The sequence below is a fragment of the Bidens hawaiensis genome, unplaced genomic scaffold (assembly GCF_021521415.1).
Source record: "Bidens hawaiensis isolate Kalapana, Puna unplaced genomic scaffold, B.hawaiensis_p1.1 tig00060139_1, whole genome shotgun sequence".
In the NCBI taxonomy this organism is placed as follows: domain Eukaryota; kingdom Viridiplantae; phylum Streptophyta; class Magnoliopsida; order Asterales; family Asteraceae; genus Bidens; species Bidens hawaiensis.
The window spans coordinates 1-17,374 of NW_027506458.1; the positions used below are offsets into that span (position 1 = coordinate 1).

General features: G+C 33.5%; 1 protein-coding gene across 1 annotated transcript; it reads left to right on the forward strand.

Annotated features, from left to right (window-relative positions):
• The first annotated feature begins 12,970 nt into the window (after window positions 1-12,970).
• Window positions 12,971-13,579, forward strand: LOC143617902 (uncharacterized). The gene has a single exon (XM_077090305.1). The coding sequence runs from the start codon at window positions 12,971-12,973 to the stop codon at window positions 13,577-13,579; it is 609 nt and encodes a 202-aa protein (XP_076946420.1).
• The last annotated feature ends 3,795 nt before the right edge of the window (window positions 13,580-17,374 follow it).

The following is a 17,374-nucleotide window of genomic DNA, read 5'->3' on the forward strand; positions in this document are numbered from 1 at the left end:
TCGCAGTTTCTATCTTTTTATTTTTGGGTTTGTGTTTGGCTCATGGCCTTTTTTGGGCCCATTTCGTATTAAAAAGTCTATTAATATGATGTTGATGTAATATGGATGGACAAACTTGAATTTCATAAATAAATATATTTCTCTTCACTTTCCTTGACCTAATTGAGAGTTTTTGATAAAGTTCGTCACGGGTATTCACAGAATCAACGTGGTAGATCTTCGTTATCGTTTTACCGCTGCATCATTCTCACAATCTCGCCCAACATGAATACTGCAGCGTGATTTAAGGCTGGCTGAAAAGTTGAAAATATTGTATACTAGCTTCCACTATTAATAAGTGTCCTTTTAACAATCAAGCACAACATTTGCTGTTATACTAGTTCAGTTTTGCGCCAGCAATATTTATGATAATGCTAAAAGTACCTTGTCTGTGTTAAAGAATCCAATTTTGTGACTGCAATATGTTATGCTACATATTCATGGGAGATAGTCTAGAGGGTTAGTTAAAGCAAATTCTTAAAGTATTATCACATGTTTTTGGTGTTGTTGATTATGACCCCCCCCCCCCCCCCTAAGGTTGTTTATAATTGATCAGTAGTTAAATACTTAAGTACTATGCAAGAGGGATTACTTCTTAAATCTCCTTTGGTATTTCCTCACATTAAATTAGTTTTAGAATATTTTAGGTTTCATGTTTAAATCGTTTATTAGCAAGGCATCGGAATGGTATCCAGAGGGTAAAGTTCAACCATCCCTAGGTAAACGATGATGTATAAAATTAAATAGATGAACTTGGCCGATAATTTACTAGCTTGTTAGTGCCTTAGCATTTAAGTACACCCTTATAAATAACACTTAAATGTATAAACCTACTGAGAGATTTTGAAGAAAAAGGTGATTGTTTGACATGATGGTATGTTCCAAAGCTTGAATATTGCGATTCTTCTTTTTCATCATTTAGATATTGCTATGATGATGAATTCATATTTTACATGCATATAAACATACATGTAGACTAATAAAATAAGGTTAAAAACAAAAGCAGATTTAAGTCATTGACATGGACATGGGATGCTTTCTTCCTTTCACACCTATGCGTATTCATGACATCTTTGGACTTTCGTATTTATACGACATTATTTAAAAAAAATCAAAACCATAAAACCGAACATTTTATTCTTTTTTATTCGAATTCTCTATCGATACTTAAAAAAACAATTGTTTTAAAAAACCCATATGTGATGGCGTATAACACGTGTGATAATGTTCATGCATAAATATTTTTCTTCATTCATGATACTTTACTTCATGCATGATTAGTTTTCTTAAACTGTAATTATTTACTACATACATAATTATAAAACTTTAGTTTTGTGCGTAGTTTAGGTTATGTCACTACATAATTTCATCAACTAAATAAGAGGTTGGTGTTCTCTCGTACCTTTTGTGCAATAAAGCAGTTATTGTACAATATAATTTAGATCTTAATATATATTATATAAAAATACAATATTAAACATAGTATAAAATAAACTAATTGAGTTCTTGTTAAGAAACATGTGAACTTTTAAATGAATTCAAGCAAATCAGTCGAAGAAAGCGAACTAGCTAGCAATTTGGATACAATATTTCTTAATTAATTCTTCAATTTTCATCATTCTCTTTTGTTTTTATTGTATACACTTTTTCAGCTTGGATGATCATCAGTATCTTTGTATGTTCATTAAGGGTTTCCTTCATAATTTGTCCGATTTAACTATCAAATGAATTTACAGAAAGGGTCTTTGAGTTTTGGATAGTCACAATCTATCCCTTGATTGGGAATATTCCACTATCAACGATATTCCTTAATATAGCAATGTGATTAGTTAATGTGTTTTACATAAATTGATTACTCTTTGGAGCTGTTGACAATTTTATGGGGCTGTTTAATAATTTTATGACGAATTATTAACAGAGTTAACCGATTAAGAGGTACCATATGAATTATTCAACACATTTTATTAATATATCCATAAAAGGTCTTAATGAACCACTAAAAGATGTCTTTTTAGTGAACCAAATACACCGTACATCTGAACGATTGAGAGATAGTCACGTAATGGAATCAATAAGAGTCTATCAAACAACCCCTAACTTATTTTAAACTCATTTATTAATTTATATGATTTTCAGGTTTATCACATAAAAATAGTTTTTTTAATGATGACGACAATTCAGGCTTAGTGACATGTCTATGTGTCCATACATTTCGACCGTCCATCACGCTCGAATATGTGGGTTTATTATCTTAATTATGTTCAGTGCATTATTTATTTAAAATATTGCCAAAAGTAATAGTATATAATAACAAAATAAAGTGAAAATGAATGGTTGATTCATGATTGGTTTGACCCGGAGTCCCGTACCTACTCATTGTAATCACATTAAAACCATTGACTGCTGTAAAAAGAGATGGTACATGTTGCAGTAGCAGAAAACCAAAGATCTTCACTTGTCTTTTGCGTTGGCTCAAAATATAGTCATTGCTATTTCGTTAATTTACCCCCCTATTTATGGAATGTTTTATATTACACACACCTACCTACCTACCTAAGATTCCTATTTTAATTAACCTTGTTTATGTATGAACAGATACAAATAAAAAGGATTCTCAACCGAGAACAAGGATGAAAATTGAGAAGAATATTGGTAATCATAGTTTTATACTTGATTGTAAACCCATATATATCTCTTTCCTAGTCCAATATTAGTTGAGTATATGTTTGCAACTACCCGTCAGATAGATATCTGCAGGTTTCACTTAATGCTTATTAGTTTGTAGAAAAAAACCCGTTAGGGTTTTCAAGTGTATATTTTTCTTTTCATTCTTATTTTTATATAGTTTTATGTTTTTAACTATAAAAAATCATCAAAATAAAGATCCTAAAAGAAAATTTCATTTTAAACAAAATGATAGCAGTGGCATCTAGACAAGAGTGGATGAAAAAAAAAATTAAAATTATATATATAATTTTTCAGTCTCATACATGAATACCTGTTCTAATACTTTTAGTTTATGAAAACTGGGTCATATGAGCGCGTATGACAATTTTTCCCAATTTCACAAAATAAAAACCCTAGTATCAAGCCACGATTTTGTCCATGGTTTCCTCCTTACGGGGTCGCCCTCACAAATCTGAATCAATTAACACTTTGACTCATATTTCACCTCCTTAAACCGATCTTTTACGTTCTGAACTCACACCAGTTCATTAAATGAGTTGGGATAGTGATGTCATACAAACTTTGGTGTGTGTTCTTAAGTGTTCTTGTAACACCCGTCAAAACTTCGGGTTAAATTTAAATATTTATGAAGTAAAGGGACTTTATTTTAGTGAAATTAAAGTTCAAATTTGAGGTTAAATATGATAATATGAAATGATATTGTGCCCATCTCTATCCTTGATATCAGATCATGCCTTAAAACGTGACAAAACAGAACAGTATAAAAACACCTAAAATATTAAAATAAGCATATCTCGGGATAGAAATGTTGTAACGAAAGACATAATATAAGAATTTGGGATGTTTTGTGGAGAAGAATCCAAAAATGTGGTCCAGTGGACCATCACCATAACTCCCGATGGTCTTTCGAGGATAAGCACAAAATGCGGTGTTGACACGTGTAGATGACTCATCAGTTGCTAACGGACCATGTAATGTCACACCCCAACCTACAGCGAAAATGCCGGGAAATCAATCTTATTGCTCACAAGCTTTTCAAAGGAACTATCATGCAATATTAAATGTGACAATATCTATTAGATTTAATTAAATAATCATTTACATCAAGTTAACCAAAGTATATAAATTAAAATTTAATCAAATAAAACAAAAGTTAATATTCTAATTCTTGTGTCTTCTTCTCTAGCATGCAACCTAAGTTTTCTTCAAATATAAGCTTTAGAATCACATCACACGATAACCTGCATATGCGTTAAAAATATAATAGGTTTGTCAACACAAGGTTGAGTGAGTAAATCACCAGATTTAAGACACTATATAATAATAAGTAAAAGTGCAAACTGTTCCTGTGAGAATATACAGATAAGCCATAGCACATAACAATCAAACAACTATAATGAAAGCAAACCATGAAGGAATCAACCATAAAGAAAGGCTCAACCAATCCATATAAATGGGCATTGCTTACCAAGCAAGGACTAAACCGTGCCATAAAAATGGACATCGGTTGCCGAAGTAAACAAATAGCGTTCAAAACAAAGCAAGTAAGCAAATAACAAGTTAGGCAAACTGATAAATACACAAGGATAAACAGTTGCGGTTGATTACTATATAATATAAAAATATATACGAACGCATATGTCCCCAAAATGTGATAAAACGAGTAAAATGGAGGGGAGTGAAATACTCACCTGATAAAGTAGAACAAGTGATAATAAAATGGTGATATAAACTAAGTTAAATGAGTCCGAGCGTCGGATGCGATGACAAGAGTTCCTAGTTATTAATGATAATAAGATTAATTACGAAGATATAACATAATTTAATAAATTAAGATTTCGATGGAGTTTGAGTTAGGTTTGGGATGATAATATTATGGATTTGAACGATTGATTTCTACGGATTATATCTTATTATGAAAACAATATTATTAATCATTATTTAATTTAAAAGAATCGTTTGCTTATCATACAATCTAATTTATAAATAATTAGTTTAAATAAATATGAGTTACGACATATTATAACAGTAAACGTTTAAATAGTTGATTATAATAAGATTTATATTTTAGAATCTTTAACGAAAACCCAAAAGTAAAAATATAGTTAATTCGTTTAACACTCTGAATACGTTTTATTATCTTTTTGTTTAAAAAGAGTAATACATAATATATATATATACTAGTTTTTATCTCCCGTATTACGGGGGTTTTTTTATATTGTTTGTTCTAATATTTATTTATTTTTTGAATCTATATTATTTTTATTGTATGAAAGTTAATAATATACTTATGTTATTGTTTCACAAATAAATGAGATGTTATAACCCGGTTTAAAAGCTATATGGTCTTGATGAGACACAAGACCCGATTATTTTTTCTACTATAAAATTGGATTTTTTTAATTATATGTAATATTTATGAAAGTTAATAATATACTTATGGTTTGATGAGACCCAAGACCCGTTTATTTTTTTAATATAAAATTGGTTTTTTAATTTAAATAATATATATATCTTTTTTTAAAATAAATAAGATATTAATTTTTAGTATATCCTATTTAATAGGATTTTTACATCAATAATTTGGTGAGAATAATTATTAATTTAATGAGATGTTATAACTCGTTTAAGAAATATATGGGTTTGGTAAGACCCATATCCATGAATTCGGGTCAAATGCATGAGAAGCCTCCATTTAAAAATCAAGCAAATCTAATAACTCCAAAAAAAGGGGGAGCGACCACATCGCGACACATAGGATTTTTATGTTTTCGTTTATATATATTATAGATATATATATATACACACACACGTAAACGAAAGCTTTTAACGAGGTTTGACAAAACAATAAACTTTAAGATGTCGGTTTTATCAAATGAATATTTATTTGCTTTTGTAATTAGTTATAATTAACTAAAACACTTAAAAAACAAAATTTACAAATATTAAAACACAAAAACGGCCTCAACGAGGATCGAACCCGCGTCCTCTAGATTCACATCACGCAGACCAACCAACTGGGCTACTGAGTCAATTTGTTTATATACTGAAAATAAAACTCCAAATACAATAACAGGTTCAACCTAAAACTGATTATGAACCCTAGAGTTTCAATTCGTTTAACTGGTAAAAGATTGTTTGATTATTGTTAGGGTTAATGATCAGCGATTAAGGACGAGCAATATTCATATATAAATTACCTGTTGGGATGATGAATTAATGATGAACTGCGAGTTGAGGTTGATGGCCAGATATGGGATCAGAACGGCAGGTTACGACAGTTTATAACACGATTGAGTTTAGGGGTTTGCTTCGTCGGGTTTCATAGAAGGTATACGTAAACTTAATTGAATAATCCTCGCGTCTATATGGTAAAATCGATATTGATATTGACGGGTTTAGTTATTATTGAGTATTCGATCGATATTCATTATAATACCTTAATTAATCGTCGGTGTAAGTTTGTTAAAGCATATGGAATGATTTTCATAAATAAATTCCAAGATTAAACGAAGATTAAGATGCAAGAAAACTAACCGGGTCATAATTTAGTATATGAATATGGGTTGGACTTGGATCCGGGTTTGGGTTGGAATATCATAATAAACTCTTTTAATACATTTACAGTTTGGTCCCTCTACTTTAAGAGTGGATACATTATGAGGTTAAAACTATGTTTAGGGTGAAAATGTAATTCACTGAAAGTTATTTTATTGTTAAGTAAGTATATATAATAAAGTATTAATTATTCGATAACTGCGATAATTTATTGATTAAAAGTATCTCGAAAACAAAAACGGGTCGGGTAAAGGATAAAAATTATTAATTTGAAAATCCCGAGTTGTTACATGTAACATCCTGTTTTCCATTAGGTTAATAAATAATAATGTTAGATGTTATGAGATGAGCTTGTGTTGGGTTAAGTAATATGGGTAATGAACTTGGGTAATAAGAAAAAGGGAAAGACCATGGGCTTAAGCCCATGAACTATCATATATAAACTATAATTACCCCATAATCCATTCATTTCACATATTCCATACACCATCTAAACACACATCTTAAGCTCTCTCTCATCTCTCTCTCTTTTCCCTTAGCCGAACCCAAGGAAAACTCGAGTAACGATCCGAGGTAATGATAGTATAATATTGTATGGATCCAAACCCGCTAGATCTAGTCGCGAAACGACGAGCCGACACCCTAAAGCGTTAAAGTCACGAGTTTCGGATGGAATCGGGTATAAACTGATCAAAAGTTGAGCTTAGGGGTCACCCTAACTCAAATCTGGATCGAACGGGACGAAATTCGGTGAAAAACGGTGTAAAATGAGGTAAAATACGCTTTTCCGGCCACCGCCCGGTTTGCCGGCACGGCGGCGCCGGAAAGGCGGCGTACGAGGTAAGGATGTCAGGAATGTTCATTGACATTCTGAACTAACCCTGGGCGCGTGTGTAACAAATTTATTAAGCAATTTGTTACGGAGAGTTAACAAATGAGCTCTGATTCATTAGGCTGATTCGTTATGTCTATTCGTTAAGAAAGAATAACGAATGAGCCCCATTTGTTAAGCAAATCGTTAACGAATAACTGACTAATGAACCTCAGTTCGTTATAAGGGCCAGTTCGTTATAAAGGTTCAATTCGTTATAAAGACCAGTTCGTTATAAGGTTCAGTTCGCTATAAATGTTCAATTCGTTATAAAGTCCATTCGTCAAGAAGTAACGAATGAGCCACATTCGTTAAGGAACTGGATAACGAATTAAACTTTGAAAGAATGATAGAAAGGTCCCTGGACTTAAGATAAAATGGATTAATTACAAAGAAGCACTCGAACTTTTGAGTTAGCAAATAAAATAATAAATTAGAATTCTAATGAAAAATGTATTAAGACATTAATGAAAATAAAATTTTCCAAGCTAACCTGGCAGCTCGACCCCAGCAGGGGCTCTGCCCCTTGGACCTCGCTAGGGGCTGCCGCCCCTAGAACCTTGCTACCAGGGGCGCTGCCCCCGAACCCCCGTTCGTTGAGGGTTATAATTAAACTAGAAATACGATGTGGATAGTGATAGTAATTAATACGCGTAATTGTTATACAGTTAGTCACGCACATCTAAGGAAAGGGATAACCATGAACGGTGAACGTAACCGAGTTCAGGTGAGTTTCTAGCCCCATTTCCTTGTTATTTTTTCGGGGTTGTGTGCATACTAGATGTGATGGTTAATACACTTACCTTAAAGGTAAGTGTATGCCATGTATGATTTATGTGTTAGATATTATGTTATGAATCTGAACGAAAGCATGTCAGTACGTGAACGATCTTCGGATATTGAAAGTATTGACAAGGGAGGTATGTATATGAATGATGAATGTGTATGATATATATATATATATATATATATATATATATATATATATATATATACGTACAACATATGAGTATGTATAAATGATTAAAGAAAGTATATGTATGTTACGGTTATGTAAAGGTAGAATGTACGAAGATGAAGAAGTAAGGAATCTGACCATAATAATGGTGATCCTTTCATACATGGAACAGTAGCATATAAATGAGACCAAATCCTATCATGTCTCATAGACCAGTTAAAGGCCGTTTAGAGTAATGATTTTGTGTATATATCTAATTGTAAAAAGGACTTAGGTTAATAAATTTCAATGTAATTTCATGGGTCCCTGATAAGTAGTTACAAAGATATTATTGTTTATTTCATAAAAATACTTGAAAATGTTTTGAATTGAGTCTGCGTTATTCACAAGCTATGTGTTGACGTATTTTCAAATATAATGGACAGTCATCAAAAGCTATCTGATGTCTCAGATATTTGAAATTATAAAATAATATAAATCATGTTTTTATACGAGAATAGATTTGTCATCAAACATCCAGTATTTAATTTCCGAAATGTACAAAATAATATTTTAATCAAAATGAATATTTTCCGCTGGAACACCAAGCTCTTATGATTTGACAAAAGAGGTGTCAGTTGTTGGTCATACGTCATGCCCCCAAGGTTGGGTGTGATAGTTCCTGAGTGCGACGAGAGATTCTCAAGTTTTGATCTTCAACTTTCAACATTAGATTTGTGTTAAAGGGGGATCAAAAGTATAGAAGGTGATGGTGATTAACATCAATCAACGCAAAACATCTTTTGGTAAGAATCTGTGGATAATCATTATACTACCTAATATTCTTGTAGTCTCTAAGGATATGAGACATAACAAAAGATTAATCTCCATGTTTGGAAATCATCAGAAGCTTTTGGGATCCAAATCAATAACAAGAAGCTTTGATCATGATTTTTTGGTGAGTCAACTCAACCTAAATCAATTATCTAGCTAGCTATGTAAATGATCTTTTGATCTTATGAAGTCTTGATGGTTTCGTTTGTTGCATGCAGGAGAATCTAAGCCATAAAATGAGTAAGAAACTTAAATGTGTTTTGGAGTTTAGGATGAGTTTCAGTAAACACAAATTTGATTGAAGGATCATAAGTTAAACCATTCAGGTGTGATCTGGTTTTTAGCATCTCTTTTATATTGATAGTCGAAATAAAGTCTAATTGATTTTTTTTCTTGATTTGTATTTCTATTTTTTCGGAAGGCCAGATATAAAATTTTTAGTTCAAATGAAGAAACTTATTTAATGGTCACTGCTAATCGCTTTTGGTCCCAAATCTTCGGGGTTGCTTTTTCCAATAAACGTTGGTTACGTTTCTTTATGTTAAACGGTGAAGTCTTCTCTATACACCGGAGCCTTTACTTTATTCGGCCATATGGCCCAACGATTTTTCTTCATATGGGTCGTGACTCATAGGCGGCCCAATCATTTTGGAGGCCTAAAACGAAGAAATAATTTGAGGCCTTTACCGGATGTTAGAGAGTCGAAATGACAAAATTTACAATTTCTAAGTTTCAAATTACCAAGCTTTTTCGTGTTTTTGGTATATGAAATTACAAATTTTCAGTCTTGTTTTAACAAAAGAGTTTGATATATGTATAATAATCAAAAGGAAGATATGTATATTAATTTAAAAGTATCCAACTTTCTTGTGTGAACTAATGAACAACTGTGCAAAATGAATAAGAAACACCTAGAATAACAAAAAAAGAAAAAAAGAAAAGCAACTTAAAAGAATCGAACGTGAGTAACGAAAAAGGTTTTTTCAAGGTGGACACATGCATTTAACCACCAAACCAACATCCACTAATGTTATACATCTCAAGTGTATGTTTACAATATACAGTTCTGTATATACACAAGTATTTAAACGTTTTAAACGGAGGACTTATTTTTTCGGAGACCTCAAGCCCTAGCTTTAGCCGACAATGCTGTAGGGCCGGCCTGGTCGTGTACCTCAAATGTTCTATCAATCTATCAAAATGAGTAATGCAGGTCGTAAGGCCCAATATCATTTTCAACATACATGTTGTATGACCTTCTAGTCACAACGAAAACTAGGTTCACTTAAGCCATTAGATAAGTTTAGAACTTGCAGTATTCACTACATAATCAACATTAAGTACAAAATATTACTAATGAAATAAGATGATAATAAAAACTAAAATATCCTATATTTATAATTAAATAGGTGCCATATGTTGGCTCTCTATCAGGATAAGAACGACAAGACAAAATTAGTGATATTTCAAGAAAAGAACCATGAGTTCATGTTAGGTCTTTTAATACTATAATTCATGTGAGTGAATGTATTTTATGAATGAACCCTTGAATTATGCATCGTATGGTATTGTATTAGATATACAATTAACGTTCGCCTATATATACACACGTATAAACAGTATTAGTTTATATTCGTTGCACTGAGCCTTTTCAATGACCCCTATGAAATGCATAAAACTGATCGAGTAATGTAATATGGTGTATATATTTTGTATAACCAATGAAATGCAAGGTAAAATGTGATATATATATGCAACAAAAGGGCTCATGCGTGGTCAACTGGTCTTTATTGTTTTGTATGAAGACTCATTTGAGCATCGGTATTCCTTGTGTTTATGAAATTTGATTAAATTAATAAAAGAATTACTTTGTGCATTGTCAAACTATGTGATGTAATAAGTTAATTGATCGGTTAATTTATTTAACTTTACGCAGCTAAATTATGCATCTATTGGTCATTTTAAGCTACACTGTAAGTGGCGTGTTTCAGAGCAAGGCATGTTCAAGATTGTTAAAGCTACGTTGTGGTCACATTAAGCTACATTGTAATTGGTCAACATTGTATTTTTAATTAAAAAAAAAAGAAATAACACATTAAAAATTACGTTATTACTACTTAATAGACGTTAAACCGAAATAGTTTGCCAACATTGGTATAATTCTTCAATATGTGTTAATGATGGAAAGGGAAAAGTTCGGTTAGTGGAAGAGGGAAGACGACGACGGCTCATTGGGAAATTTTAGGCTTTGAAAAATAGTGTATTTATTATCATCAACTTTAGACGTGATTTCTTACCTTTACACATGGTTTTTTTTTACGCGGCAGATTTTATGGAGAATGTGAAAACCTTTTTAGATATGGTTATTTTTTTGTCTTGATTGTGTTAAAAAGTAAAACCAAACCACGTCTAAAGAAACTTTTTCTACTAGTGAGCGTATATGAATAGTTGAATGAACACATTTTATTCACCCGTGAATAAAATGGTTCGTAAATGTTTTGTGGCTTTCGTTTGAACTTAACACTACATATGTGTGGAGGATGAAAAAAAAAATGAAGGTGTTGCCAAATGTACTCCATTCCCATTTATTTTTACTAAACATACATTCTTCCTCAACTTTTATTTTTACTAAACATACATTCTTCCTCAACTTTTATATTAATACGATTAAGACTTTTTTGTAACTTTTCTTCCATTATGTTATCTTTTATTATCATTATTACTTTCAAAAACATTTTCTTCTTCTAATTGTGTGTCCCAGAAACTACTCCTAACCGGGAAATGTGTCTCAGAAGCCTCTCGATTATCCCTTATGAAAAAAAAATCATAGATTCGTCATCACTACTCCTAGCTAAGTCCTAATTGTGTGTCCCAAAAACTTGCATGTACAAATCGATGCATGTACGTGTATTGTCTATTGATTATGTTTAAATTTTGATGCTTTTTAACATAACCTTCTACTAATATAGGTTGAATTAAAATTAAAATAAGACTATATTTCAATCATTTGTTCATCATACATGTATAAGTTATTGCTGCAACAATTCTCATAGGCATTGTGACATTTTTGTAAAACTTGGTGCAATCCTAACTTGAAGGACCCGAACGGTTAATACGAAAAGTATAAGGGTCATACGGAAGATCTCAATGAGCAGTTTGGTGGAGATCCAAAGTTCAGGGACCAAGTTGAATAATTTGGTGTCATAATTATCTTTTACTTATTATTAAATAAATTAGAGGTCTAGTTTAATTGTGATTCCTAGTTTGAGTATGATTAGAATTGTGGGTGTTATATAAACCCATCAAAGGTTTTATTTTTAGAGTGTCATTAGTATTTTGTTCTTGTTTCTTATCAATGAAAAGAGTCGCATAAACGTTTTATGCAATATCGTGTTTGATATTCTTGATTCACTTGTCTAAGGTTTTACAAGTGGTATCAGAGCCTAACGATCCAGGCTCGTGTTTTGTGTTTTCGATCTACGGCAAGTCTTAATTGAAGTAGTAGTTCCAATCAAAGGCATAAGAGGCCAAGAAACCTATCGTTGTTAAGGTTCCGATCGAAGGTGTTAGAAGAAACTGATCGTACGCAAGAAACTGTTCAAGTGTACTAGGAGGAGAAGACCAGAGGCTATTTAAAGATCGATTGAGAGTGTTCGTCAAGGTCGTAAGAGAAAGGTTAATTGAAAATCGATATTGCCTCTACACAATATCTTGCAATTGTGTCTTTGTCTTTTTGTGAGAATAAAGCTACTGCCGTCACCACAAAATTCACAAAGGATCCATCACTTTATATTATTTATTGTTTAAATATATATAATTGTGTGTTTTGTGGAAAGAAATTTTTCTTCAGTTTATTTGTTTGGGAATCGTTATTACTAAGTTCAAGAGTCAATTGTTGAAGGCTAGAAGCAAAAGCAGGGAAGGAAACAAGCAATCCATTATTTTTATTTAGTTCCACAGCAAGTGAAGAATACGATAGAAGTAAAGGTAAAAAGAAAAAGAAAATATGATTACACTGAAAGATTAATCCCGTAACCGAAACAATGGCAGAATTCCAGGTCGTAGGAGGAATCAAGAAATTGAACCAACGTAACTACAAACAATGGTCTACGTGCATCAAGTCGTATCTTCAAGGTCAAGATCTTTGGCAGGTAACGAACGGTACCGAGACGAGACAACCCACGAACGATATTAACGGTAGTATCGGAAAGTGGCAGGTAAAAGCAGGTCGAGCGATGTTTATTATCAAGACAACGATAGATGATGATGTTCTTGATCACATTCAAGATCTCGAATACCCAAAGCAAGCATGGGACACGCTAGAGACCTTATTTACGAAGAAGAACGATGCTCGATTGCAACTAGTCGAAGGTGATTTAATGACAATTTCCCAAGGGGATCTTCCAATCGCACAATATTTCTGTAAGGTGAAGAACTTATGTCGCGAAATTGGAGAACTCGATCCACAATCTCGGGTTAGTGATGCTCGTATGAAGCGGATACTCATCCATGGTTTAAGGTTGGAGTATCGTAGTTTCGTTACCTCTATTCAAGGGTGGGCAACCCAACCGAGTATTACCGAGTTCGAAAATATTCTTGCTGGACAAGAAGCCTTGGCAAAACAGTTAGCCGGTGTGTCGATTAAAACCTAGAGCGAAGCCTTGTATGTCGGAAGAAAGGAGAAGCATCGGTTTAGTAAAAATCATAACCGTTATGGCGAGAAAGGTAAGAGTAAATATCGGGAGAACGAGAAACGTGACCGACCCAAGAAGAGAGAATGGAACCGAAAGGGTCGAGATGACAACTCTGAAGAAGATTCATCGGACGAAGATAACCGAGACAAGGAATCAAGGTACCAACCAAAGTAGTTTCCGTTTAGGTGCCATAACTGTGGACAAAAAGGACATATGGCAAGGTACTGTCGAGAGCCTATAGAGGATGGTAATGCGGCTGTGGTTAAAGAAGAAGAACCGTGGGATGTGGAGGCTAATATGGCCGAGGTTCAAGCGAAATACACAGTTGATACCAAATTCAAACCAAACCTGGTAGATGAATGGTTTGAAGAAGGCTCTTGTTGGTGTTCAAGTCAAGAAGTTGTGCCAGAGTCAAATCCGTTGAAAGTAACCTTGGAATAATCTATTGTTATTTTAAATCTAGATGATGAGGAAATCATGGTTGAAGAAGAAAATACGGTTGATCAAAACGTAACCGTGAAGGTAACCGACAAGACGAGAAAGAAACCGTGTTGAATGAAGTGCACGAGGAGGTAGTTCCGTCTCATGTTACGGGTTGTCATGGTGGAATAGAAAACGTTAAAAATCAACAAACCAACAAAGTTGATGTTGGAGTTTGCATGAGGTTCATATAAAGTTCGGGTGACCCGAATAAACGAACAAATGAAGGAGTTAAGTTCGAGATAGAGCATGCATCAAGTGAAGATGGAAGAATTGCTTTGAGTACCATGATAGTTGGTCATTGGTCATGAAGTTAAGAAAGCAAAAGTCGTTACCAATTTGAAATCGGGTGATGCAGTTTTAAACAGTGGAAATCTTGAAACTAGCACAGTTTTTAATGGGAAGAAGAAACCCGCTGGTAGGGTTATGAAGTTGAATCCAAGAATTAAGCTCAAAGAAGTGAGAGCGTTATAAGGTGTGAAGGATCTTGGAGGAACAATGGAAGTTGGCATTGAGACGGAGTGTAAAACTTGGTGCAATCCCAATTTGAAGGATCCGAACGGTTAATACGAAAAGTATAAGCGTGCTACGGAAGATCTCAAGGGGCGGTTTGGTGGAGATCCAAAGTTCAGGGACCAAGTTGAATAACTTGGTGTCATAATTATTTTTTACTTATCATTAAATAAATTAGAGGTCTAGTTTAATTGTGATTCCTATTTTGAGTATGATTAGAATTGTGGGTGTTATATAAACCCATCAAAGGTTTTATTTTTAGAGTGTCGTAAGTATTTGTTCTTGTTTTTTATTAATGAAAAGAGTCGCATAAACGTTTTATACAATATTGTGTTTGGTGTTCTTGATTCACTTGTCTAAGGTTTAACAATTTTTTCGTTCGTTGACAACCAATTATTTTTAAGAATCCATTTAAAAATGATACTACTTTCGAGCCATGTGTAAATGCAAATAAATATAAGTTAAAGGTATTATGGGTTTAAAACTTGTTTGGTTTTGTTTATGGCGCCATGATCCTCTTTATTAGCAACATAAATTACCACCATTGCTTAGTATAATCAAAGCCGTAACTACTTTTATTTTATTTTAAAGAATAAATATAAGAGGTAGAGTCGTAGAGAAACAATATTTTTTATAACCTAACCAAACTCTCGTTAGTACGAACAAATTTTATCTTCAACCGCTTAATTTAATACAACTAACTCATTTTATCTATTAGTTTAGTGGCAACGGTGTCTCTCCCAAATGGTTATAACACTTGCCAACCTCTCCTTATCCAAGTTTGATTCAGAATAGTTGTGTTCTTCCTCGTTTAATGGCTTACACTTGTTCGATTCAAACCTGAAACCCTAGTGAGAAAAGTCTTAGGACAAAACTCCTTACTACTCAGATGAACCTGCGATTGCAAATGGACTTTGCTGGTAAATGATTTGTAGTTACATCTGTATAAATAAATTTTGTTATATATATATATATATAATCTTCCTATATTTAGCAAAATCTTTATAAACAAAATTTTGCTCAATATACAAGTTCCGTATACAATCACTATTGTTTTGTTTTTTTCTTTTTCTCCCCCTATAATAACATTATTTGACATTTAATGGATCAAGCTCAGGAGGTCTTAGACTTAATTCATCATCGAAGGGAAATTGGTGTGATCTCATATCATCTCCAATCCACTACCCATACACGTTTGGAATGTTTGTTTTCTTTCATCTGCTAGCTTGGACACGAACACCTGTGAGAATGTACCCTTTATAAAGGAGTAATTAGATTATTACCAATGCAATGCATTTAGACCATTCGCAATAGGGTATTTGTAGGTTCTGAGCTGGATCTACACGGAATATCTCGTTCTACGTAGGTGCGGAATCCCTACGTAAGACGTTACGAGCGTAGAAGACGATACGAGTTAACACGATCAAACACACGTTACAATAAACAAAGACACGTTGTATTGCAACCGAAAACACGTGATATCAATCACAAACACTAGACAACTCGTTACAACTCGATCAATGAATGAATGAATAAAAATGCTAAACCTAGCCGTAACCTCGTCCTTATATCAGACGACAACTTCGCCTAGCATGTTTAGGCGAAGTTGTTCCTAACTTCGCTTGTTCCACAAGTTCGCCTATATCAGCGAACTTGTGAGAACTTCGCTTACATCCAAAACACAAATCCAACTAACTCGATTACAGACACTAGACACTGAACTACTGACATCATGTACCAACAGACTCCCCCTTGGCAGTAGCTTCATATCTCTAACTTCAAGCACGTGTCTGGTAATCTTCAACAATCTTGTATCTTTCATCTTCAAGCATGAACTCCTTCTCGTACACATACCGAAACAACTCTTTGATATTTCTTCGCTTCTTCTTTCCAAGCAGGAATATAAAATATTTTCTTCTCATTCAGCACCTGCAGATCAGCTTGAGACAAGTTCACTAGATGCATTGGATCATACACTCTCAGCAGCTCTTGTTCATCTTCATCCTCCATTACTGCCTCAGCTGTTTCACAATCAACATACCACCACTTCAGATCTTTGAGCACATCCTTGGGCATTTGTTTCATCGGCACTTCTTTTAAACACCGGATCGGCTTATACTTCATAATCATCCAAGGCTTGCCATCTGCTCTCAATCTTCTATCTTTGTCTTCAATAAGTTTTCCCTTTTGTGGTTTCAACAGCTCGAACTTCTTTTCTTTTATACTTTCCTTCCAAACAATCTTTCCAATGACTCTAGCCATGTTATCATCACTCCTGTTTATCAACCCCAATCTGGCTAAGTCCTTCACTTCACATTCTGGCAATGTATTCAACGATCTCAACATCCTCTTGAAGTACTGAATACCATCATATCTTTTAATCACAAAGAGCCTCAACTGCTCATCATATATCCAGCAAATAATCCCCTTTCTCGATTCAGCATAACCCCTGATGTTGTAACTCTTCTTGAACATAGTAGGGACTTCCGGTTTCTTCGTTTTTACGAACCACTGAGCATAGCCTTCTTTCCATCTTGGCTGCTCTTCCCATTCCGTCTCATCACTTCCCATATCTTTACTCATATCTGCCTTATCAACATCCGGAATCTCATGCTCAATATTCTCTTCTATAATCTCTCCCTCTTCAATATCATTATCAATAACAATCTCTGCACCAATCTTCTCTATCTCTTCAACTGGTAATACATCATCATCACCTATAAAATCATCATCCACCTCAGCATCCACGACCACCACATC